Genomic DNA, 23,960 nt, shown 5'->3' with positions numbered 1-23,960 from the left:
AATGAATTGAATAAATAGTAACTGTGCATTCCCTAGGGCTCGTCTACCTCTGTCTTGAACTGGGGTCCATGTTTAAGGTAAAGTAAAATGACCACGGTAATGGCCATACCAGTCATGGCAAAGTTTCCATGAATAACTATTTTCCTTCCTTTAAAAAAAACGTTTATTTATTTATTTGGCTTCCCTGGGTCTTAGTTGCAGCATGTGGGATCTAGTTCCCTGACCAGGGATCGAGCCCAGGCCCCCCTGCATTGGGAGCATGGAGTCTTAGCCATTGGACCACCAGGGAAGTCCCCATGAATAACTGTTTTCAAAAGAATAATAATTTTCCATTATGACTTCCTCCCCTTCAACCCAATCCTCAACCTAATTTCTAACTGTTCCAGAGAGGTGGGTCCCACAGAGGGACAATCCTCTGAATGTCTCGGCAGCATCTCCTGGGAGGATGGTCCCTGCCCAGCACCCAGTCCCCCAAGTTGCCAGGTGCATATAAGGAGGGATCGTGAACTCCGACACTGGACTCATTGGCTGCCAGAAAAGTGATTTAAACTCCCGTACTCCCCTGTCCTGGTGTGAATGTATCATTGCACCTTTCTTGCCTTGTGAAAAGAATGGCTGATTAACTTTTCAGTTGTTTAGGAACAGCATTCAATGGCAAGTTGCCATAGTCATGCAAATTCTGTCTTTTAGGGCCATTTTGAATGGGTCTGTGTTTCTTCTTTGTTGATCGAGAACGACAGCGAGTTGTCATGTTCACAAGGATGACCTAACTTGAGCTTCTGTGGTTTGGGATCCTGCCTGCCTGTGTTTCACCCTGTTTTGCCTCCAAGGCAGAAGCCTGAGTCTCTAGCCAGGAGATTGTGGTTAGTTTCCTGGCCTCTGACCTAGGTGGGGACACACCTGCGCCCCTGAGGGAGGGAGAGCCTGTGGAGGGTCCATGAGGCCAGCGCTGAGTCACTCAGCAGGGAGACATGTCAAACGGCGTTAGAACATTAGTTTGGCACTTAAGGAACAAGGGCCCACACAAATATTCGTCTGTATGTTAACAATCTAGTCCATTTTCAAACTAAATCAAGAATAGAGATTCACTTGTTATCACCTATTTCAGCACTGGAGTTTGTCCTTCGTGTGAAATCCTCCTAGGAGAAACCTCAGCTTCACCCACAGATCCAAGGCTCCCCACCTGATAATATGTCATCACAGGCCGCTCTCTATTACTCCTACAATTCACAGTCCTGTTCCAGGACTAGGCAAATTCAGAAAACCCCACTGCAAGTCATCATCTTAGATTTTGCTACCTGAATCACTTTCCTTTCTCAAAAAAATTATTTGAAATGTAACTTGAATAAACCTGAGCCCCCTTCCTCCCTTATGTAGTTCCATCTTCACATGGTATCCTATTCAAAGAAACATAAATTGAACTCCAAATGCCTTAAAAATCATGGAAACCTTTGAGAAGTTTCCTGAGATGTAGCCATTTTTCTCACCCAAAGTCCCATTCGACAGCCATTTCTAGCCCATTCACTCTCCAGAGAATGGCTTTCCCCTTTATCTTATAGATTAATTTAGCCTCTTTGATGTCTACCATCCTTTATCCTAGCAACCATCTAATTCAGCCATAAGAAAAGGGAGGGAGGGGGTGGGGAGGACTTGCCAAGCAGCCCAGAGTCCTCCCATAGAAAGTCATAAGGGAAGAAAGACTGTAACTACCTGTGCCTCAGGGTGTTGGTCCGGAGGTGAAAAGAGGGAAAGAAGGAAAAGGATGCCCATAGTGCTCTTAGGACCCAAGGGACCTTCTGCATCCTGAAGATGGCAGCCTCCTGAACAGGGCTGGGTCCCCACACAGCTGCCCTGATGCTCACCAGCAGGCAGAACGCAGGCAGTGAGATCCTTGGGCCCCTCCGCAGGGTCCTGGGAGTACTTAACCCAAACAGAGGTAATCACAGCAATCTGCATATGTGTGTCTCTCTGTGAAGCAAGGGATTTGAAGGATTCAGACGGTTTTGATGTAATGTGATGTGCAGCCAAAAGGGAAAACTGGGATCCACATCCAGCTTGATCTTCATGGCAGTAAGCCATTCCAAATGAAGGAGGCAAAACCTTTTGAAAGATGTCTTCTGTGATTCAGAATAACTGAGTCCAGTTTAATCTGGTGCATGGGGAAGTTAAAGAGCTACAGGACTGCTTCAAGTGTGTTTTGCAGTTTTCAGAGTTACTAATTAGCTCCGTGACATTAAGGTTAATGAGATAAAACATCTATAAATCAAGATGACGGCCAAATCAAGAAGAAAGCCCCCAACTCCTGCTCCACCATGAAAACACTCCAATTTCACTCTTTCGAGCTGTCCATTTGATTAAATTTGATTATGTGTGAATATATTCAAATGTATAATTATACAATTCATACTTAAATTAGAACTACCTTGTCCAAAGCTCCTTTCTAAATGTATTCAGTGCCAATAAGACAGAAAGTCAGTTGTTAACTATTAACAGAATGAACTGATTTGATGAAAGTCTAGGAGTGACACTTCCCAAAGAGCAGAAGTCTGTGTGTTAGGTTAAAAAATATGTTCCTAGACTCCCCTGGTGGTACAGTAGATAAGAATCTGCCTGCTAATGCAGGGAACATGGACTCGATCCCCAGTCTGGGAAGATTCCACATGCAGCAGACCAGCTAAACCTAAGTACCACAACTCCTGAGCCTGCACTCTGGGCCTGGGAGCCACAACTAGAGAAGCCACTGCAATGAGAAGCCTGCACAGCACAACTGGAGAGTGGCCCCCACGTGCCACAGCTAGAGAAAGCCTACGCAGCAACAAAGATCCAGCATAAACAAAAATCACTCTTTAAAAAAGAAAAACAACACATTCCTAAAAATTTGGACATAAAACAAACCCTGGAAAATAAAATTATGGATTTTATCGACTAAAGCTATAGAGGAATTTGGGATTTAGAGAACATTCTGACGAATCCTTTTGTAATGTGAAGGAGTCTATGCCACTTAAACTCTATTTGTACATGTGGGTTTTTCAGATTGTTATGAGCCTAGGTCCTGGAGTCAGGAGAATCAGGTTAACACCTTGACTCTACCACTTACTAACCCTGTGTCCTTGGGCAAGTTACATAAATTTCTGTGCCTCAGTTTCTGCATCTGTAAAATGGAGATTATAGTAGCCTATCTCATAAGGTTTTTGTGAGAATGAAATGTGATAAATCACATAAATCATTTAGCATAGGACCTGAAACATAGTAAGTACAAAGTAAATTATGATAATTACAAGGGACATAGAACCCAAATGGACTTCAACTTTCCTTCTTGAGCCTTTTGCAGGGAATACAGAGCCTTGAAGCATGGGTTTAGTAAGACAAAGTTCCTTGGAATTTATGATGGAGGCATAGTTTGAGTGCAATATTTAGCCATTTTCCTTTTGTTGAGAACTTGATGCACTTCCTTTTTTTTCCTTTTCACTAACTTAAAAGACTAGTTATTGTGTTCTGGGCATCCAGATCCCTGGGAGATGGAAAGTAGCCCAGAGACTCATTTATATTTGATAGATGGGCCTTGAATAGAAATGGCATCCCTTGGGGCATATTTGGAGGCTTTGGCTATACAAAGGCAATTTCCCCATCTTCTGATGCTCTCTGATCCTTTTGACTGGATCCACTTCCTCCTGGAAGAGCTGGTGGGAAGCATGGTCTGGTGGGAGCAGATTCTCAAAACAATGATCCTACTTCTGGAGGCCCCCACTGTGTGTGTGTGCGCGCGCACATCCATGAATGTCCCTGCGTTGTATGTGTGTGTGTGTCCTCACACTGTGTATGTGTACTCGTGCATGTCCCCATTCCTAGCAAGGAAGGATATTCTCTTAAGCTATAAGATTAAAGAGCTCCAGGAGTAAACGTATAATACAAAGTGTCAATTACTGGCTCTGGTGACCAGAGAATGAACCCCATTTCAATTACAGGCAGAGAAGAGGAAGCTGAAACCCTGCAAAGAGTAGGGCCCTGAAGCTGTTGCCTAGGTCGGCCCAGCCCAGCCAGCCGACTTTTGCTTAGTCTTCGAAGAACACAGGCTTGAGCCTGCCTATTGCATCAGTTGCTCCCCAGCTGCCCTTCCCCGCCCCACCCTGGAAAGTGGTAGGGAGAGCCTGTGAGGCAACCACTCAGGCAGGGGGACGTCTGGAAGAGACTGTCTCACTCCTTCCAGCCAGGCGCCACCCAACAGGCACTCCCAATCCAAGTCCATGAAGGGAAAGCACATTTCGGGCCCGGAGTCCTCCCAGCTGTCCTAACACTACACTTAGCCCTTTCTACCTCCACCTGGACATCATGCAGTGATGGACAGGACTTCTGAGCCTTCTCTTTTGGTCAAAGTGGGGTCTAGAATCTCAGAATGTTAGGGCTGGAACACCTCAGAGGGCACCTGAACCAACATTCCCATTTTACAGATGATAAAATTGAGGCCCAGAGAAGCAAAATGACTCGCCAAAGAGCCCACAGCTAGATTGCATCAGCTTGTGAGTCTAAAGCTTACATCTCCTCTCTCTCCTTGCACAACCTCAGAAACAAAGGACCAAAGTATTTGGACTTGAGAAATCTTTGAATGGAAGACACCACCAGAAATGAGTGCTCTGAGACCTGTAAAGTCATTTAAAATGGAGAGCAGGATGCTTAGGAGATTCTAATGAGTGAGGTTGAAATCCATTCTGAACCTGTGCAGAAGAATCCCTTAATCCAAGTCTTGCAGGAAAGCAGGCCAATTTTAGACTGAGCTGGACAGGAGCAGACTGGGGAAGGGAGGGACCCATTCTGGAGCAGTCCCAGAAAGCCTAACCAATGCCTGGCTCTTCCCCCAGCCTTCAAGTCCCTGGAATACTGGCAAGTCTCAGGTCCACTAAGGCAGGTCTTTAGCTTCCAGGTTGAACTCAACTACCAGGCCCACTGTGGGGGCCCAGGATGCACAAAGAAAGCATCCATCAGCTGAAGGTATGAGCATGGGACTCCAGGGCACTGGGTGGAGATCAATAACTACTGACAATGTATCCTGATTTAAAAGGTATATTGAGATTTGGACCATAAAACTGAGCACTGAAAAACTGATGCTTTTGAACTGTGGTGCTAGAGAAGACTCTTGAGAGTCCCTTGGACAGCAAGGTGATCAAACCAGTCAATCCTAAAGGAAATCAACCCTGAATATTCATTGGAAGGACTGACGCTGAAGCTGAAGCTCCAATACTTTGGCCATCTGATGTGAAGAGTCTACTCATTTGAAAAAACCCTAATGTTGGGAAAGATTGAAGGCAGGAGAAGGGGGTGACAGATGAGATGGTTGGATGGCATCATTGACTCAATGGACGCAAGTTTGAGCAAACTCTGGGAGACAGTGAAGGATAGGGAAGCCTGGAGTGCTGCAGTCCATGGGGTGGCAGAGTCAGACAAGGCTGAGTGACTGAACAACAACAACAGAAGCTAGAGCTACACACAAATCCACATATACATTCTTTTTAAAAAATCACTTTATTGAGGTATGACTGACACACAAAAAGCTGAAGATACTTCATGTACACAATTTGATGAGTTTGGAATACACACATGTTCTTTATCTACGTGTAGTTCCACCAATGCTCAGTCCAAGAGAAGCCCAGCTTCCTGGGTTACTTGCAGCTGAGAAGTGCAGCCTCACTGAGCTTTAGCTGATGAAGGATCATCATCGGCTCCTGCTCTCTCTGGGACCTCGTTTAAGAACCACCTTTTTTGGTTTTTAACCCAAAGGCTGCCAGCAACACGTGATGTCCTGCAGTTTTTAGGCTTTTCCTGGACTCTGGAAACCTCATGATGAGTCTCTCTCTGAGCCTGACACTAATTTAACAGACACCTGTGCTATTTATCTGGCACCTGTGACTCTGCTGAAGGCAATATCTTCTTTAACTGACTTCTAGAACTGCCCACATTCTCAGGGCCCTTCAGGATTTGAGAGCTCAGCCATGTTCTCCTGCTGACACCCAGGTCCTGAGAGATTAAAATTCTTCAATCCACCTTTCTGATTCAGGGGGGCTCTCCTTTTTTTTAGTTGCACTGAGTCTTAGTTGCAGTGTGTGGGCTTAGTTGCCCTGCGGTGGGACCGGGGCATCCTTGATCGAAGCCATGTCCCTTGCACTGGACGGCAGATTCTTAACCACTGGACCACTAGGGACATCCCTTAGGGCTCTACTCTTACAGTGCAATTACTCACCTTGAGTTTCTTATCATTATCTCAAAGGGGCAAGAGGCACTTTTCCTTCTTTTCAGCCTTCTGCACACAGGAGATTTGCCAGCTGCCGGTTAAATGCTGGGCCCCCGCAGGTACCAATGAGCACAACACATCCACAATCAGGTGTGCTCCTGGGAGAGCCATGAGGTCCACGTGAAACAGTAGGACAGGGCTTCACTGCGTTCATGGGGCTCCCCCATTTGGTCACCAAGCCCCTCGCTGGTGCACCTAGGAAGTTACCCTGACACATCACCCTTAACCCCTCCTCAGAAGGATGGGGAGTTACCAAGAGCCTGTGAACCAGGCAACCCCACAGAGAGGGACAGGAGACACATAGGAGCTCACAGCGGGGACAGGGACAGGAGATGGTCCTGTGAGCAAGAGCGTCTGGCACAGTCACAGTGAGGAAGCAGGCGACAGGAGAGGAATCAGGGGAGAGGCTCAGATGAGGAGCCTCGGGCAACCGGAGGGGGTCCAATCCAACATCATTAAACAGTTTCCTACCTTTTGCCTAATTAAGTTTCATGAGTCAACTCAAATGTTTGCTCCCATTTTCTGCCGCCAAAGAAGAAGATGACAGGAGGATAGCTGGCCCAAGGATCTGGAATTTGGGAATGATCAATTTCCAAGGACGGGGAAAAGTCTTGAAACATGAGCACACATACTCCATCTTCATCGCAGTCCTGCCATGGACAACACAGTGCAAAGGAGAGCTAAATAACAGCGCAAAGGGAAATCAGAGACGAGAGCATTTAGTCAACGTCCTCACTTTACAGATGTGAAAACTGAGACCCAGGGAGGTGCTCAAAATCACGGTCAGTAAGGTCAGTAATTGCAGAACCCGTGGGACTAGAACTCTGGCTCCTAACTCCCAGTCAACCTGTTTCCTTCCCCTTTACCCAGGGGCTAGGTTTCTATCACAGAAGCCATGACTATTCAGGGGTAAAAGTTTGCCTTGGAGCGCCCTCCTCTGGCTCTGGGCAGCCACTGGAGTAGCTCTGAGGATGCAGGCCTGGGTGCTTGGAGTTGAGTGTGGAACAGAATCACCTGCAGGTGGTTAAAGCATTGCTGGGCCCACCCTAGAAGTTTCTGATTCTGTAGGTCTGGGGTGGGGCCCAATGATGGGCGTGTCTAACCAGTTCCCAGGTGATGCTGATCCAAAGATTATTGAGAATCTCTGGTGTAGGCAGAGATCTTGCAGTAAGAATACCGGGGTTCAAGTTTCAGCTTTGCCATACACAGACTGTAACATTGAACATGACGTTGCTTAATCTCTTGGCATCTCAGTCTCTTCATCTTATGATGGCAACTATAATAACCACCCATCAGGTAAATGCATAAAATAAATCAGATATAAAGTTACCTGAGGAGTGCTGTACTGATGCTGTGTGAATACATAGACTAAGAGATATATGACCTCTGTCTGGAGAAATAGCATTGTGGGCCAAGAAATGGCCATGGTAACAGAAGTGTTCTCTTGCTCTCTCTTTTTTTAATGTTTATTTAATTTGGCTGCACCAGATCTTAGTTTGGCATGTAGGATCTGGTTCCCTGACCAGGGATTGAACCTATGCCCCCTGCATTGGGAGGACAGAGTCCCAACCACTGGACAACCAGGGAAGTCCCCAGAAGCATTCTCTTAATGCTACTCAAAATACCATGAATCTAGAAGAAATGGTGTTCATTCTAACACAAATGTTGCCTGAAGAATTATTAGCCTGGCACTGCTTTACCAAAGTAAATGACACGCTCCCTGCCCTAGAGGAGCCACTAGGAGGAAGATAAACATGCAAATCCCAATAATTACCGTACTGGGTGATGAGCCAGGGAAGGAACCCTATCCCTTGGAGCACAGAACAATCAACCCTGTGTAAGGAGTCAAGTAAGGCTTTGAAGAGGCAGTGAGTAGAGTCTTGAAGAATGAATAGGAGTTCTTTGAGAAGTGTCAGTGGGCACTTCAGACAGAGGAAACAATATGCAAAGTAGCCACAGAGATGTGAGCATGCATAGTGTGTCCAGGGAAATAGTGTAGTTCTATGTCGCTAGACCTCAGTGGGTCTGGGAAAAATAACAGAAGAGAGGTTTGGCCAGGAAGGCTGAGGCAAGATTTTGCAGAATCCTGATGCCAGGCTGAGGAGTTGGGACCTGATCCTGAGTCTGATGGGAACCTATAAGAAGACGCCCACCTCCACCCTGGAAGAGTCCTTGGAAAAAATCCCTAATGAATCCCCAAAATGAAGATTTATGAGCCAAGGGCCTTCACCACCCTCCTCAGCTCCCCCAGTGCCTGCAAACCTCCTCTGCCAGGAAGCCAAGCCCAGAAATGCCTCCTGAGCTGGGTGGGGGCCCTTGGGAACCTGGAAGGCACGAGGAGCAATGGGGCAGCCTCCCACCTCTTACGTTCATCAGATAGGCCCCACTGTCCCAAAGGTTTCCTCATTCCCTCTCCCCTTGGGTGTGGAGTCATTGAGAGGACAACAGGCTGTTATCTCAAGCTAAGAAGTCTGGGAAGTGTAGGTGCCTTGGAATCAGGAGAATGAGTGCTCCCGGGCAGGTGGGCAGGCAGCCGCTGATTGCCATCCAGGAAAAGGACTGTGGGTAGCAAGCCCCTTGCCTCACTGACCTGGCTGAGGTCCAGAGAGCTCGGGAGCTGAAAGGAGGCTGAGAGGTCCTGTATCCCAGGTGCCTCCTTTAAAGATGAAATAAACACTCAGTGGTCAGGTCAACTGCCCGTGATGGCTGTCTATCCCTCTGTCCCTACTTCTGACTCCAAGATGTAAAATCTGAGCCAAAGGGAATCTGGTACTTTCTGTGTCCTGACCTCCCTCCCTCCTCCTAAAGTCAATCCCAGGGCACCCACCCCTGGGATTTATCCACACTCCCCACCCACACCCACCCCGTCCCCCAGCCAAGCCCCTGACCCTTGTTAGACCCAGGCTTTTGCTTCCAAATGGGTAGATACTGAAATGTGTAGAAGAAAGTGGTCTCTACTATTTTTGAAAACTGCAATGGTGAAAAAGGGAACAAAGCGCTAGTCTAAACTGTGTGGGTTTGGGTTTTCATCCCAGTTCCTCTATCTCCTGTGGAGGGGGAAGCAAATTGCTCTTGTGGGAATAATCCTTTTTGTTTTTAGGCAAATATTTTAATAGGATTTGGGGTTATGCAGGGATAAAATGTAAACCTATTCTGGAAAAGAGACAATGCAATTCAGAACAACATGAAACTACAGGCTCTGCATCGTAATTGTAAAAGGTGGTTTTCTTATGGAATGATTGGCATCTCGTCAGGGTTTATGGGGAGTTTTCTGAATGCTGCAGCCTGGCCTTAGCTGTGCTTTGGGGACTTGAGAGTGGGGCCTGTGTCTACAGTGGGAGAGAGCTGGATTGAGTGGGTGTTGGGCAGGGACGGCAGGTCTGTGTACAATTCCCAGATTTCTCACAAACTTGGAGGAGGGAACCCCAGCAAGATCGTGGCCACTGGCGCTGCTTCTCTTTTGTTTGGGGGTTGTGATTTGTTCCTCCCTCTGGCAGGGCTACAGAAAAATAACCAAGCTTCTTCTAAAATGACTACAAATCCAAGTGAAACTGACCCATCCACCCCTGAAACCCCTGCCACTGTCAGCCTCAAGCAGGAGCACCTCCATGACACCAGAACCTCACCCACTTTTCCACTCTGCTCTTTGATGAGGCCTAGTGTCTGATGGCGGAGAAGGCAATGGCTTGCCGGGAAAATCCATGGATGGAGGAGCCTAGTGGGCTGCAGTCCATGGGGTCACTAAGAGTTGGACAAGACTGAGAGACTTCACTTTCACTTTTCACTTTCATGCATTGGAGAAGGAAATGGCAACCCACTCCAGTGTTCTTGCCTGGAGAATCCCAGAGACGGGAAGCCTGGTGGGCTGCCATCTATGGGGTTGCACAGAGTCGGACACAACTGAAGTGACTTAGCAGCAGCAACAGCAGTGTCTGATGGAATGCGGCCAAAACCAACAGAACCTCTCAGTCCCTAAATATTCTTATTTTGAAAAATCTCTTTTTTACAAATACTTTACTTTGAAAAGGTAAAAAAACTTTATTTTGAAAAAGTTATTCTAGGGAACTGGATCATCCTGGGATTAAGAGTGCGTGTCCTACCAGGGATATGGAACTGGGCTTGAGTCAGTAACCAAGGGAAGGAATCAGTGGGCATTAAGAGGTTACATGGGGACTTCGCTAGTGGTCCAGTGGTTAAGAATTTGCCTTGCAATGCAGAGGACACAGCTTCAATCCCTGGTCTGGGAACTAACATCCTACATTCACATGCAGCAGAGCAATTAAGCCTGTCTATGCACCACAACTGTAGAGCCCATGTGCCACAACGAAGATCCCACGTGCTACAACTATAAGACTGGATGCAGCCAAATAAATAAACATTTTTTAAAAAATAACACCTATGAAGGTGCAAAATGATTCTTAAAAAATGGGGGGTAAAGGACTTCTGTCTTATATTAGTATAAAAATTATACTCCTCTATTAATAAGAAAACATTATAAATATATTTATATTTTAACATACATATAGTATAAAATTTAAAACAATAATTTACAACAGAAAAATCTATGATAATATACAGTAATATGCTACTTTATAGAAAATATAAATAATACGTAACATGTAAAAACCATAAATATTACCAATTACCTAACCCCCCCAAAATGAATCGATGTCAACACCTGGGATACTATCTTCAGATCTTCCTCTATGCATATAAACAAACAAACAGATAACTAGATATATTGAACACCCAGCCATGCTTATTTTATAATTCCAATGAAAAGAGAACATGTTATTTTCCAATAGTTCTATTAATAGCAATGGTCCCAGGACCAACTCTCATTGGCCCAGCTTGGATTCTAGACTCAAGGAACCCTGAATTTAGAACCCACAAAAGTCAATTTAACCTATAAGATACCTTACAATGAACTAAATATTTACTTTCTCAAGTTGTTATACTTTATGAAATAAATGAGACCGTGCATGTGGAAGATTTCTGCAAATATCAGTGATTACTAAAATCATTAATTATATGTATTATTAATATCATCACCACCCTTTCCACATCATCCTTCTTCCTCCCCACTTCTTGCTTTATCTAGTTTTCTGCTTTTTCCTCTTCCTACCAAGTCTCCATCATGTCTGGGTTAACCCGGCTGTGGCCGACCGGTAAGGAGACCACGTGCTATTTATAGCAGTGTTTCCTCAGGCAGTGTGGTGTGTGGTGATGTGGGAACACACCATTTAAGGGATACTTGTCTCTCTCATTGCAGCCCAAGTGGCTTCTGAGAACTTTGTCTACAGTGAGGAAGAATGTAGAGAACGTACTCCTCTCCTCGCAGCAAAGGCAAGCTCTGCCTTTTATACCACCTGGTCAACCATTTAGGCATAGATTTGGTAGAATAAGAGTTTGTTACTCGGGGATTGTCTGAAATGATGCATTCCTGTCAGCAGACCTACAGAAGGACATTTAGCTGGAGAGAGACTAGGAAAAACTCAGTCAACCCAAGCCTGGAGAGGACATCGGTGTAAGAATCAGCATTTTATTTTATTTTTTTATTATTATTTTTTTTTCATAAAGTTTTTTTTTTTTTTTTTTACTTTACAATATTGTATTGGTTTTGCCATACATCATCATGAATCCGCCATGGGTGTACACTTGTTCCCAATCTTGAACCCCCCTCCCACCTCCCTCCCCATACCATCCCTCTGGGTCATCCCAGTGCACCAGCCCCAAGCTTCCTGTATCCTGCATAGGACCTGGACTGGCGAACTGAAGACTGGCAGCAGATCAGGGACGATAAGGACTGAGTGCATAAAGTCCTTTATGGAATCTTGACATGTTAAATAAGTAGTTTGGGAATAATTAAATTCCTACCTTAAAAAGCAGGTGGTTGACAACACATGTACACTGGAATTGAATAATTAAGTAAATGAATGGCAGATGGTAAGAGCCAGGTTTCTTATTGTTGGAGTAGGTGTTTACAGACAAACAGGAGCAGGGTAGAATGATCCATGTGGTAATGACTTAGAGACATAAGTGGGAAATCATGTATAACTTGATATAATACAGATGGTTACATATGGAAATGTTTATAGATATATGTACACATACATAGGTTAGTATACACACATCTATTTCCTTGCTATGTCAGCCTACAGGATCGAGAAGCAATGAAATCCCAGTAGCAACAAGCACACCTACTGCCCAGAACTTGGTTTCTAATACCATTTTTCAAAAAAAGGACTAGGTCATCTTGGAGAAATGGTTGATCTAGAACTGAGGCAGGAAATATACAGAATGATCCAGGAGCATCTTACAAAGCTCAAAACTCCACAATGATGGGGTTTGGAGTGGGTACATAACACAAAGGAATACAGAAGCCAATTGAAACAACTCCTAAGGGCTAAAGCTGTAACAATTTGAACAAGAAAATTAAGTATTATTGTATTATAACCCAAAGTATGAAATGAATATTCATGAGTGCATACTAATAGAAATAAAAAATTGAATAATTAGATAAATGAGGGAGAAAAGACGAACCTCCATATAGAAGAATTCCAAATAACTCGTGTATTATAGATACTCTGCCTTCAAGGAGATGGAGAAGTCATGCTGATATATGTGTTCTTGATATGATAACAGTGGTCTTCCTCTCCCCAGAATCCACACCCCAGTCAGATCATAAGAAAAACATTAGACAAATCCCAACTGAATGACATTCTATAAAATACCTAACTGTCAATCTGTTAAAGTCATCAAAAACAAGAAAATTCCAAGAAACTGTCACCATCAAGAGGAGCCTAAGGAGACATGACAACTAGATAACATAGTATCCTGGATGTGAATCCTACAACAGAAAAGGGAAATTGGAGAAAAACTACAGAAAACTGAATAAAGACTGGACTCTGGCATTCATGGAGTCACAAAGAGTCGGACGTGGCTGAGAGACTGAACAACAATAACGGTGCACCCGCACTGGCTCACGAATCGTGACAAATGTGCCACACTAACGTAAGACGTTAGTAATAGAGGGAACTGGGTGAGGAGTAGATGAGAACTCTGTACCATCACTGTAATTTTTCTGTAAATCTAAAACTATTCTAAAACAAAAAGTTTATTTAAAAAAAAAAAGGTACCATACACCAAAATGTTAATATTGATTATTTCTGGATGGTAGGATCATACAAGTTTGCTTCAAATTTTCTACAAAGTATGTACTATTTATATAATCTGAAACCATTTTTTAAAGTAGGTATGAACTTCCAGTTAGAGATAACAAACTGATCATGTATCTTTATCTCCTCTTCCTCCACAGACTCCACAAAATTCTTTTTAAAGTATAGACTCATGAGAATACAGAGGGTGGAAATGAGGACATCAGTGGACAAGAGTGAGTTCAGTAATTTGGGGCTGGAAAGGACTTCCCTGCTGGCCCAGTGGCTAGAACTCTGCTCTTCCAATGCAAGGGGGCCCAGGTTTGATCCCTGGTCAGGGAATTAGATCCCATATGCCCTAACTAAAGATCTTGCAGCTGCAATGAAGACAGAATATCTTGTGTGCCACATGACACAGCCAAATAAATAAATGTTTTTTAAAAGAAAGAAAGTGGCTTGGAGAATGGTAACAGAGCCGCCAGAATAGAGAAAACTAAGACTTGAAGGACCTGGAGAGGAACTGATAGTCATTAGTGAGCAGACTCTCCCCACAGAGCCCAGAGAGGCAGGAGACTTAGAGGCACCAGGTTCTGCAAGAAGCGAGTTTGAAGCATGGGATTAGACTCTAGGGAACTGGCTGGAAGAGATATATGATGAAATTACAACTCTAGATACCCTTCCATCACATGGTCAGGAACCATGCTCCTACCAGAGAGTGGAGGTTTCTCTAGAGAAATTGAATCAGAGCATCCCCAAATTCCAGGATTCCAGCAAGAAAAAAGGGCAGATGTCTGATTAAGTGTCAGTTCATATGATAATAGTAGGGCCCTCCACCAGACTCCTTCCCAGAAAGGAACTTTCAGGCATATGTCCCCTGGATAGAAGATTCACTGGAAAAAAATTTACCTGCCTCCGAGAGAAATCCTCCAAGTATTGGCTTTTCATGGTTCCCCAATGAAATGGCCTGAGGATGAAGCCCACCAGTCAAATCCTTGCCCACACACACAGCTGTCAATCACACTGATCCTCACTGTTACACAGGACTAGACAGCCTGAAATCACCCGAAATCTACAGAAAGTATCCCCCATGAAAGAGAGAGACTAAAGCAAACAAACATTAAAATAAAAAAGGAACTCAGAAGAAATAGAGATAATTTAAGAAAATGATTTTTTGAATTTTAAAATTTTATGTATATATTTAATAGCCTCAGAGAGCTAAAAGAAGATGCACATCCATGAAAAAGAATGGTTGACTTGTTCAGCTGTGGCCGACTCTTTTGCGACCCCATGAACTGTAGCCTGCCAGGCTCCTCTGTCCATGGGATTTTCCTGGCAAAAATATTGGAATCAGTTGCCATTTCCTCCTCCAGGGGATCTTCCCCACCAAGGGATCGAACCCAAGTCTCCAGGTCTCCTGCACTGCAGACAGATCCTTTACCACTGAGCCACTGGGGAAGCCATGTTGTAAAAAAAGGAATAATCAGAGAATGAGCAAGAGCAATTAGGAATTTTAAATAGATAGCTAAAATTAAAAATTAAACAAAAGAGTAGGAAAATAAACTTGAAGATATCTCCTAGAAAGTAGAAGAGAAAGACAGATGAAAATTAGGAGAGAAAGAATATTAGAGGATTATTCAAGTTCTGACATCTGTATGCAGTTTCAGGAAAAGGAAAGCAAAGGATAGTAAATTATTTTAAAAATAATAACAATGTAAGAAAATTTCCCGTTAGTGAAAGAGAGAAATATCCAAACTGAAAATACCCACTGCATGTCCAGTAGAATGGAGGGAAAATACCAAGGAATAACTTGAATTTCAGAATGCCCAGATAAAAGAAATAACATCATAGCATCTAGAGAGAAAAATCACATCGTATGTGAAGGAGTAAAAAGCTGGGGCATCAGACATCTCAACAGTGGTACAAGATACTAGAGGATAGTAGTGTTGGGAACCCAAAGTTCTGAGAGAAAACTATTTTAATCTTAGAGTTCTATACTTACCCAAATAAAGGCTATGTGTTAAGTGTGGAATAAGGATATTTTCAGATATGTAAGAACTAAAAAATTTTACCTCCCACATACCTTTTCTTAGGAAGATAGTGAAGGGTGTGATTTAGTGAAATGCAAGATTAAGCCAAGAAGGAGGAACAAAGAAATACCAGAAAACAGAAGAACAATTCAAAGGAGAAGACTGATAAAAGGAAGTCCTAAGATGACATCTGAGGCCCAGGTATAGAGAAAAACCCATTCAAACTGAAGCAGGAAAACAGAGAATTTGAGGGGTGGGGCAGTGGAGAGAGAATAGTGATAGATTACTTCATATATTTATTTATTTGGGGGGAAAAACATTGTTAGATATTTAACAGATACATAAAGAACATTTTTTCATACTGTTCATGGGGTTCTCAAGGCAAGAATACTGAAGTGGTTTGCCATTCCCTTCTCCAGTGGACAGTTTGAAAAGGCAAAAAGATAGGACACTGAAAGATGAACTCCCCAGGTCGGTAGGTGCCCAATATGCTACTGGAGATCAGTGGAGAAATAACTCCAGAAAGAATGAAGAGATGGAGCCAAAGCAAAAACAACACCCAGTTGTGGGTGTGATGGGTGATGGAAGTCCGATGCTGCAAAGAGCAATATTACATAGGAACCTGGAATGTTAGGTACATGAATCAAGGCAAATTTGAAGTGGTCAAACAGGAGATGGTAAGAGTGAACATCGACATTTTAGGAATCAGTGAATTAAAATGGACTGGAATGGGTGAATTTAACTCAGATGACCATTATATCTACTACTGTGGGCAAGACTCCCTTAGAAGAAATGGAGTAGTCATCATGGTCAACAAAAGAGTCTGAAATGCAGTACTTGGATGCAATCTCAAAAATGACAGAATGATCTCAGTTCGTTTCCTAGGCAAACCATTCAATATCACAGTAATCCAAGTCTATGCCCTGACCAGGAATGCTGAAGAAGCTGAAGTTGAATGGTTCTATGAAGACCTACAAGACCTTATAGAACTTAACACCCAAAAAAGATGTCCTTTTCATTATAGGGGACTGGAATGCAAAAGTAGGAAGTCAAGAAATACTTGGAGTAACAGGCACATTTGGCCTTGGAGTACAGAATGAAGCAGGGCAAAGGCTAATAGAGTTTTGTCAAGAGAACACATTGGTCATAGCAAACACCCTCTTCCAACAACACAAGAGAAGACTCCACACATGGACATCACCTCAATACTGAATCAGATTGATTATATTCTTTCCAGCCAAAGATGGAGAACCCCTATACAGTCAGCAAAAACAAGACAGGGAGCTGACTGTGGCTCAGATCATGAACTCCTTATTGCCAAATTCAGACTTGAAGAAAGAAGAAGAAAGTAGGGAAGAACTGAAGAAAGTAGGGATAACCACTAGACCATTCAAGTATGACCTAAATCAAATCCCTTATGATTATACAGTGGAAGTGACAAACAGATTCAAGGGATTAGATCTGATAGACAGAGTGCCTGAAGAACTACGGATTGAGGTTTGTAACATTGTACAGGAGGCAGGGATCAAGACCATCCCAAGAAAAAGAAATGCAAAATGGTTGTCTGAGGAGGTCTTACAAACAGCTGTGAAAAGAAGAGAAGCGAAAGGCAAAGAAGAAAAGGAAAGATATACCCATTTGAATGCAGAGTTCCAAAGAATAGCAAGGAGAGATAAGAAAGCCTTCCTTAGCAGTCAATGCAAAGATATAGAGAAAAACAATAGAATAGGAAAGACTAGAGATCCCTTCAAGAAAATTAGAAACACCAAGGGAACATTTCATGCAAAGATGAGCACAATAAAGGACAGAAATGGTATGGACCTAACAGAAGCAGAAGATATTAAGAAGAGGTGGCAAGAATACACAGAAGAACTACACAAAAAAAGATCTTCATGACCCAGATAATCACAATGGTGTGATCACTTACCTAGAGCCAGACATCCTGGAATGAGAAGTCAAGTGGGGCTTAGGAAGCATCACTACAAACAAACTTAGTGGAGGTGATGAAATTTCAGTTGAGCTATTTCAAATCCTAAAAGATGATGCTGTGAAAGTACTGCACTCAATATGCCAGAAAATTTGGAAAACTCAGCAGTGGCCACAGGACTGGAAAAGGTCAGTTTTCATTCCAATCCCAAAGAAAGGCAATGCCAAAGAATGCTCAAACTACCACACAATTGCACTCATCTCACATGCTAGCAAAGTAATGCTCAAAATTCTCCAAGCCAGCCTTCAACAGTATGTGAACTGTAAACTTCCACATGTTCAAGCCGGATTTAGTAAAGGCAGAGGAACCAGAGATCAAATTGCCAACATCTGTTGGATCATAGAAAAAGCAAGAGAGTTCCAGAAAAACATCTACTTCTGCTTTATTGACTATGCCAAAGCCTTTGACTGTGTGGATCACAACTAACTGTGGAAAATTCTTCAAGAGATGGGAATACCAGACCACCTGACCTGCCTCCTGAGAAATCTGTATGCAGGTCAGGAAGCAACAGTTAGAACTGGACATGGAAAAGACTGGTTCCAAATTGGGAAAGGAGTACATCAAGGCTGTATATTGTCACCCTGCTTATTTAACTTACATGCAGAGCACATTATGAGAAATGCTGGGCTGGATGAAGCACAAGCTGGAATCAAGACTGCTGGGAGAAATATCAATAACCTCAGATATGCAGATGACACCACCTTTATGGCAGAAAGGGAAGAATTAAAGAACTTCTTGATGAAAGTGAAAGAGGAGAGTGAAAAAGTTGGCTTAAAAACTTCAGAAAACTGAGATCATGGCATCTGGTCCCATCACTTCATGGCAAATAGATGGGGAAACAATGGAAACAATGACAGACTTTATTTTCTTCGGCTCCAAAATCACTACAGATGGTGACTGCAGCCATGAAATTAAAAGACACTTGCTCCTTGGAAGAAAAGTTATGACCAACCTAGATAGCATATTAAAAAGCAGAGACATTATTTTGCCACCAAAGGTCCATCTAGTCAAAGCTATGGTTTTTCCAGTAGTCATGTATGGATGTGAGAGTTGGACTATAAAGAAAGCTGAGCGCAGAGGAATTGATGCTTTTGAACTGTGGTGTTGGAGAAGACTCTTGAGAGTTCCTTGGACTGCAAGGGGATCCAACCAGTCCATCCTAAAGGAAATCAGTCCTGAATATTCATTGGAAGGACTGATGCTGAAGCTGAAACTCTAATACTTTGGCCACCTAATGTGAAGAATTGACTCATTTGAAAAGACCCTGATGCTGGAAAAGATTGAAGGCAGGAGGAGAAGGGGATGACAGAGGATGAGATGGTTGGATGGCCTCACCGACTCAATGGACATGAGTTTGAGCAAGCTCCAGGAGTTGGTGATGGACAGGGAGGCCTGGCGTGCTGCAATGTTTGGGGTCACAAATAGTTGGACATGACTGAGTGACTGAACTGAACTGAAATGAAAGAACATTTTGAACATAAGCAATAGCTATTATAAAGAAACTAAGCAAAATAAAAACTGTGACAAGTGTTAACTGCAAGAAAATCACAAAGTCAGAGGGAATATAATTATATAATACTATTTTTCAGCAGTAAATTATATTTACAAAATCATAAGATAAGCATTTGCAACAGGGGGAAAGGAGGCTCTGCTGCGTCCCAGGATGTGAGTCAAGTCCCAGTGTTGTATGGTTGTACAGTTTCACATTTGACTACTAATTTTTAAAATCACGTCTACACCTATATGGGAACATGAGAAAGGGGAAATATAAGAGAACTAACGCCTCAATTACCATGGAGAAAATCAACAGATAGTATCTGTCAAGTCCATGCATATAAGGCAAAGCAAAGTCAAGACCTAACTGATTTAACCAGTAAAGATGTAATTAGCCACCTTGAGACTTAGACAATGTTTTACTCACATAGACAGCAAAGGAAGAAGCCAAAGGTGCCAGTTCCCTGTGCTCCTGGTCCCATACACCAGTCAAACAAACTGAAACAGAGGGGGTTGGATGACTGAAACATGAATTGTGGGGTGTGCATTAACTGTGGGGCCAATTCTAGACTGTGGCTAAGCAGTTTTACACCATCTGTAGCTCTATTCTGAGGTGTGACACTTGAGTGATTTAGAAAACAGAAGTAAGGACTGTTTTCTAGATCATAACCAGAAACATCAAAGAGATAAAAAGATGGGATAAGAAAGAAGTGGCAAGAATCTGATAGTAAGAATTTGGAAGAAAGTGAAAAGGGTGACAAAAAGTAATTTTTTTCAAAGAATATGTGAGAATTTTCCAGAAATGAGATAACAAATGAGATATCAAAAACATTATCAAGAGAATATCAAGAATAAATTTTAAAGTTTTGAAGTCAAGACAGAAAAAGAACTGATTACCTAAAGCCTGGGGGTGTGGAGGCAAGAATACTGGAGTGCGTAGCCATTCCCTTTTCCAGGGGATCTTCCCAACCCAGGGATCAATCCAGGGATCAAACTTGCAGACAGATTCTTTACCATCTGAGCAACGAGGGAAGCTTATTATGAGATGGCCCCTAGTAAATACTTTCAGTTGGATTAAAAAGGGAGTATGCACAGCCTTCCACAGGAGCAGATCTGTAACAAAGTCACAAAAGAGAGGCAAGTCTCCAAAAGAATTATGGGTACAACACTGGACACACAGAGTTGACTGAAATCAAACAGTTCTTTAAAAAAAAAAAAAAAGGCAAAGTTTTTGAGAAAATTGCATCACCAAAAGAACTACCAACCTGTACAAAAAGAAACTGTGACAGTTTAGGATATAAAATGTCCTTTGAGTCCACATCAGAGAGTGAGTGCCTCTCTAAATTTTGTTAATGAGATTTAAAGAATTGTTAGCACAGAAAAGCTGACTAATACTTTATGGAAATGTTCTAACGTAAGCAAAATAAAGAAAATAATATAATGATGCTCCCTATACCCATTATAGAAGCTTCAATAAGCAGCAGCATGTAAGGAACGTTATTTCAGCTCTATCCCCACTCACTCCTCCGTCTTTGTCTTAGATTATTTTGAAGCAAGTCCAAGATTCCTTATTATTTACGCTGTGAATATTTCAGTACACGTCCAGAACAGCTAAGGACTCTCTTTAAAAATAACCACAGTGTCGTTATCACACATTTTTTTTTTTGCCTTGAACCTATTCTTTTTAAAAATAGTGGTTAAAAAAATATATAACATAAAATTTACTATCTGAGTCATTCTTAAGCATACATTTCAGTAGCGTCAAGTATTTTCACCTTATTATAAACAGATTTCCAGAACTTTTTCATCTCACAAAACTGAAATTCTATACCCATGAAACAACAGCTAATCCCTGGTAACCACCAGTCTACTTACTGTCTCTTTGAATTTGACTATTTTAATTACTTCATATAAGTGGAATCATACAGTATATGTCCATTTGTGACTGGCTTACTTCACTTAGCTTAATGTTGTCAAGGTTTATCCATGCTGTGGCACTGTATATTCCACCTGTGTATATACCGCCTTTTGTTTATTCATTCATCCGTCAGTGGATATTAGGGTTGCTTCCACTTCTTGGCTATTGTATCACACTGAAAATGTTTTTATCAAGTTTGTTTTTATCAAATTGTATTTGTTCTATATATCTTTTAAGTCTCTTTTAATTTGTAAGGTTCTTCCTTTTTTATTCCTCACATATACTTACATTATGTATATTAAATATTATATTTAGTATATGTTAAATATATTTAAAATTCTATTTCTCTATTATATCTATTGAATTGTATCTTTTTTTGAGAATTTCTGGATTTTGGTCTGGATTTTTATGATTGCCTCTTTGTGTATTCTTTACATCTTTTTCTGGACCCTGTATTTCCTGTGAATCGGTAACAAGATATAGAATTTTTATCTGATTCAGGTTCAGCTTTTGACCAGAATACTTAATAGACAGTGTTGTAGACTTTCATCAGGAGGCATATTATATCTGAATGCCTCTCTCTGTGACTTTATTGGCCATAGATATACCATGATTGATTCAATGACTCTCTTACTGACAGACAAAACAGAATAGAATTCAAGGTAAAAAGCATTATAAGGATAAAAGTGGGACATTTCATACTGATAAAAGGAACAATTTACCAAGAAGATGTGATAACTGGGAATCTGAATGTTTTCAACATCACAGTCTTAAAATATATAAAGCAAAATCCAAAAGAGTCACAGAGAGAATTTTACAAGTCCATAAAGATATTTTCTCGATTTGTATCATAAAATATGGTTAGCAATATCTCACCCAGGGTCTCAGAATGCTTTTAAGATGCAGCCGTTGCAGACTGACTTCCTACTTCTAGTCTTATCCATCCAATCCATTCTCCACACTGCAGCCAGACTGCTTTCTCCAGAGCACACACTGGACCATGCTTAGAATCCCGCAGTGACTCCACAGGTGCTAACAGGACTTTGCTGCTCTGGCTCCACGTGTGTCCTCAGCCACCTTTCGCACCACTCCTGCTTTCCCTGTCTTCCCACCAGTCATGCTGCACAGGTGTGCAGCTCCTCAGCATGAACCACGGTTTCTCCCGCCTTGGACTTTATGCTATTTCCTCTACCTGGACACTGCTCATCTGTCCTCTTCTTCTTCTCCCCGCTCTTTTTTCTTCTTCTTCAGGATAACTCCTTCTAATCACTTTGGGCTCAGCTCAGGCATGACCTTGTCCAGTGGTCTTTCTTGGCTCCTCCAGATGGGGTGTTCCCTTACCCCCACTGTTCCCTAACACAGAATGTATCAGCCTGCTAGCCTCAGGCCTTTTCTTTCTCTACTCTAGACTGGAAGTTAATCCTGAAAGGCCAGGATTGTGGAGGTTTTTGGTTACTGTGTTCTCAATCCTTAGCACATGCCTGATACACAAAGAAGCTCAATAACTGTTTATTAAATAAATGAATAGTGGGCAGAGGGAGGGATTATATACCGGGGAAGAACAGAAGTCTTAAGATGGTCAAGAAACAATTCAGAATCAGATGGAGGAAAACTTCTTAAAGTCTGGCCTCTTAACCAGAGCTCTGGCCCTAAGGTCTCAGGGAACCATAAAGAGTTGCCTAAAACAGAGCTGCCCATGTCTCTCACATGCGAAGGAAAAAAAAAAAAAGATGATTTTTGGAAGTCTTATAAGCAAAGCAGTGCAAATGGGAGCTTCTTGGAGTTCTTCATCTAGGAGAGTCAGTGTGCTGGGTGGTCAAAAGCATGTAGGATGGTGGGAGGTAAGTGTGTTCCTAACATTAGCCCTGTCCTCCCAGGTTTCTTCCCCCCAAAATCCACGCTCAGTATGTGCTCAGGTGACCCTGGAAAGGAGCCTGCCTTCCCCACCCCTCTCCACTATGCCCTGCAGGGTGAAAGCGGGTTTTCTGGATCGGAAAACTCCATCCTGGGATGGGGGAGGATACTGGGGGGAGGGGACAATGCAGAAGGGCAGGGGGATAACAGATGAGGCTAAATTAATTTTGGAAACCATTAAATCTTTGAAACGAGAGCGTGTTTTCAGCAGGGACAGTGAATCACTGTGATTTGCAGAAACAGGCACAAAGCAATTAGCCATCTGGATGCTGTGGCTTCCAGTCCCCCCAGCGGAAACTTCAAGTGAGCGGAAGGCTGGTCATTACCCAGTCCAGACCCAGCTCTCCAGTCCCCACAGATAAGTCTGTGCCTCCAGCCAGCTCGGAGCCCAGAGGCCTAGGACAAAGGGCAACTTGGCAAAAGTCACAGAAAAAAATGGGCAGGAAATGCAATACCAGCCACAGGGAGCCAGCACTACTTCCTTCTTCCTGTGAGCTCCCCTCAAAATCCATCCTGACAGAGTGAGTTAGTTCATCCACTCAATACGCATTTGTTAGTCACCTACTATCTCCCAGGCTTTGTGTTAGCACATAGATTACATCAAGACATACACATGAGTTCCATGGGTGGCACAGTTTCAAGGGGATCCATGGTAGTCCATGTGAACAATACTCCCGGAAGTTATAGAGCAGAGGAGACAGTAGCATCTTTTTTTAATTAAACAAAACAAAAAACCACCCATTATAAAGAAACTGTTATCTTTTTTAGTCAATGAGGAAATAAAAGCTGAAAGAGAAGGCATAAACTTGCTCAAGGTAAGTTGCATGATTAAGAATGGAACTCAGAATCCCGTGCCTGTTCCTAGATGAGCCTTATTTGCCAATTGCTACTCTATCTGACTCATCAAGTTGTGAGAACCAAATACTATACGTGGATGTGAATGGATTTATAGAGTGCCATACACAGTGGAGCTATTTTTATAAGGCAGTTACCCTTCCTCCTCTGACGCCCTGCCATCCTCAGGCACTGCTCCTCCATTTATTCCCAAAAACTGCCAGGAACACTGGACAAACCCTTCCAGGAAAAGGGTCAGCAAGCCTCTCCAGAAGGAAGGAACACGTACAACCGACCAGGAAGACGGCTTCTGCTCAGGGAAGCTTGACTGGTCTGAACTGTGCCG

At 42.7% G+C, this 23,960-nt stretch overlaps 1 protein-coding gene across 1 annotated transcript in view; it reads right to left on the bottom strand.

Moving 5' to 3' along the window:
- Positions 1-5,524: 5,524 nt before the first annotated feature.
- SLC4A1AP (solute carrier family 4 member 1 adaptor protein) overlaps positions 5,525-23,960 on the bottom strand; it is a 75,716-nt gene continuing 57,280 nt past the window's right edge. Inside the window, exon 14 of the mRNA XM_070379293.1 lies at positions 5,525-6,933. Coding sequence (XP_070235394.1) covers positions 6,923-6,933 — 11 coding nt within the window. The 3' untranslated portion in view covers positions 5,525-6,922. The remainder of the gene's footprint in view (positions 6,934-23,960) is intronic.

This window comes from Bos mutus, chromosome 11 (assembly GCF_027580195.1).
Source record: "Bos mutus isolate GX-2022 chromosome 11, NWIPB_WYAK_1.1, whole genome shotgun sequence".
Classification (NCBI taxonomy): Eukaryota; Metazoa; Chordata; class Mammalia; order Artiodactyla; family Bovidae; genus Bos; species Bos mutus.
The sequence above is the reverse complement of the archived record's forward strand: the minus strand, read 5'-3'. Positions and strand labels throughout refer to the sequence as shown.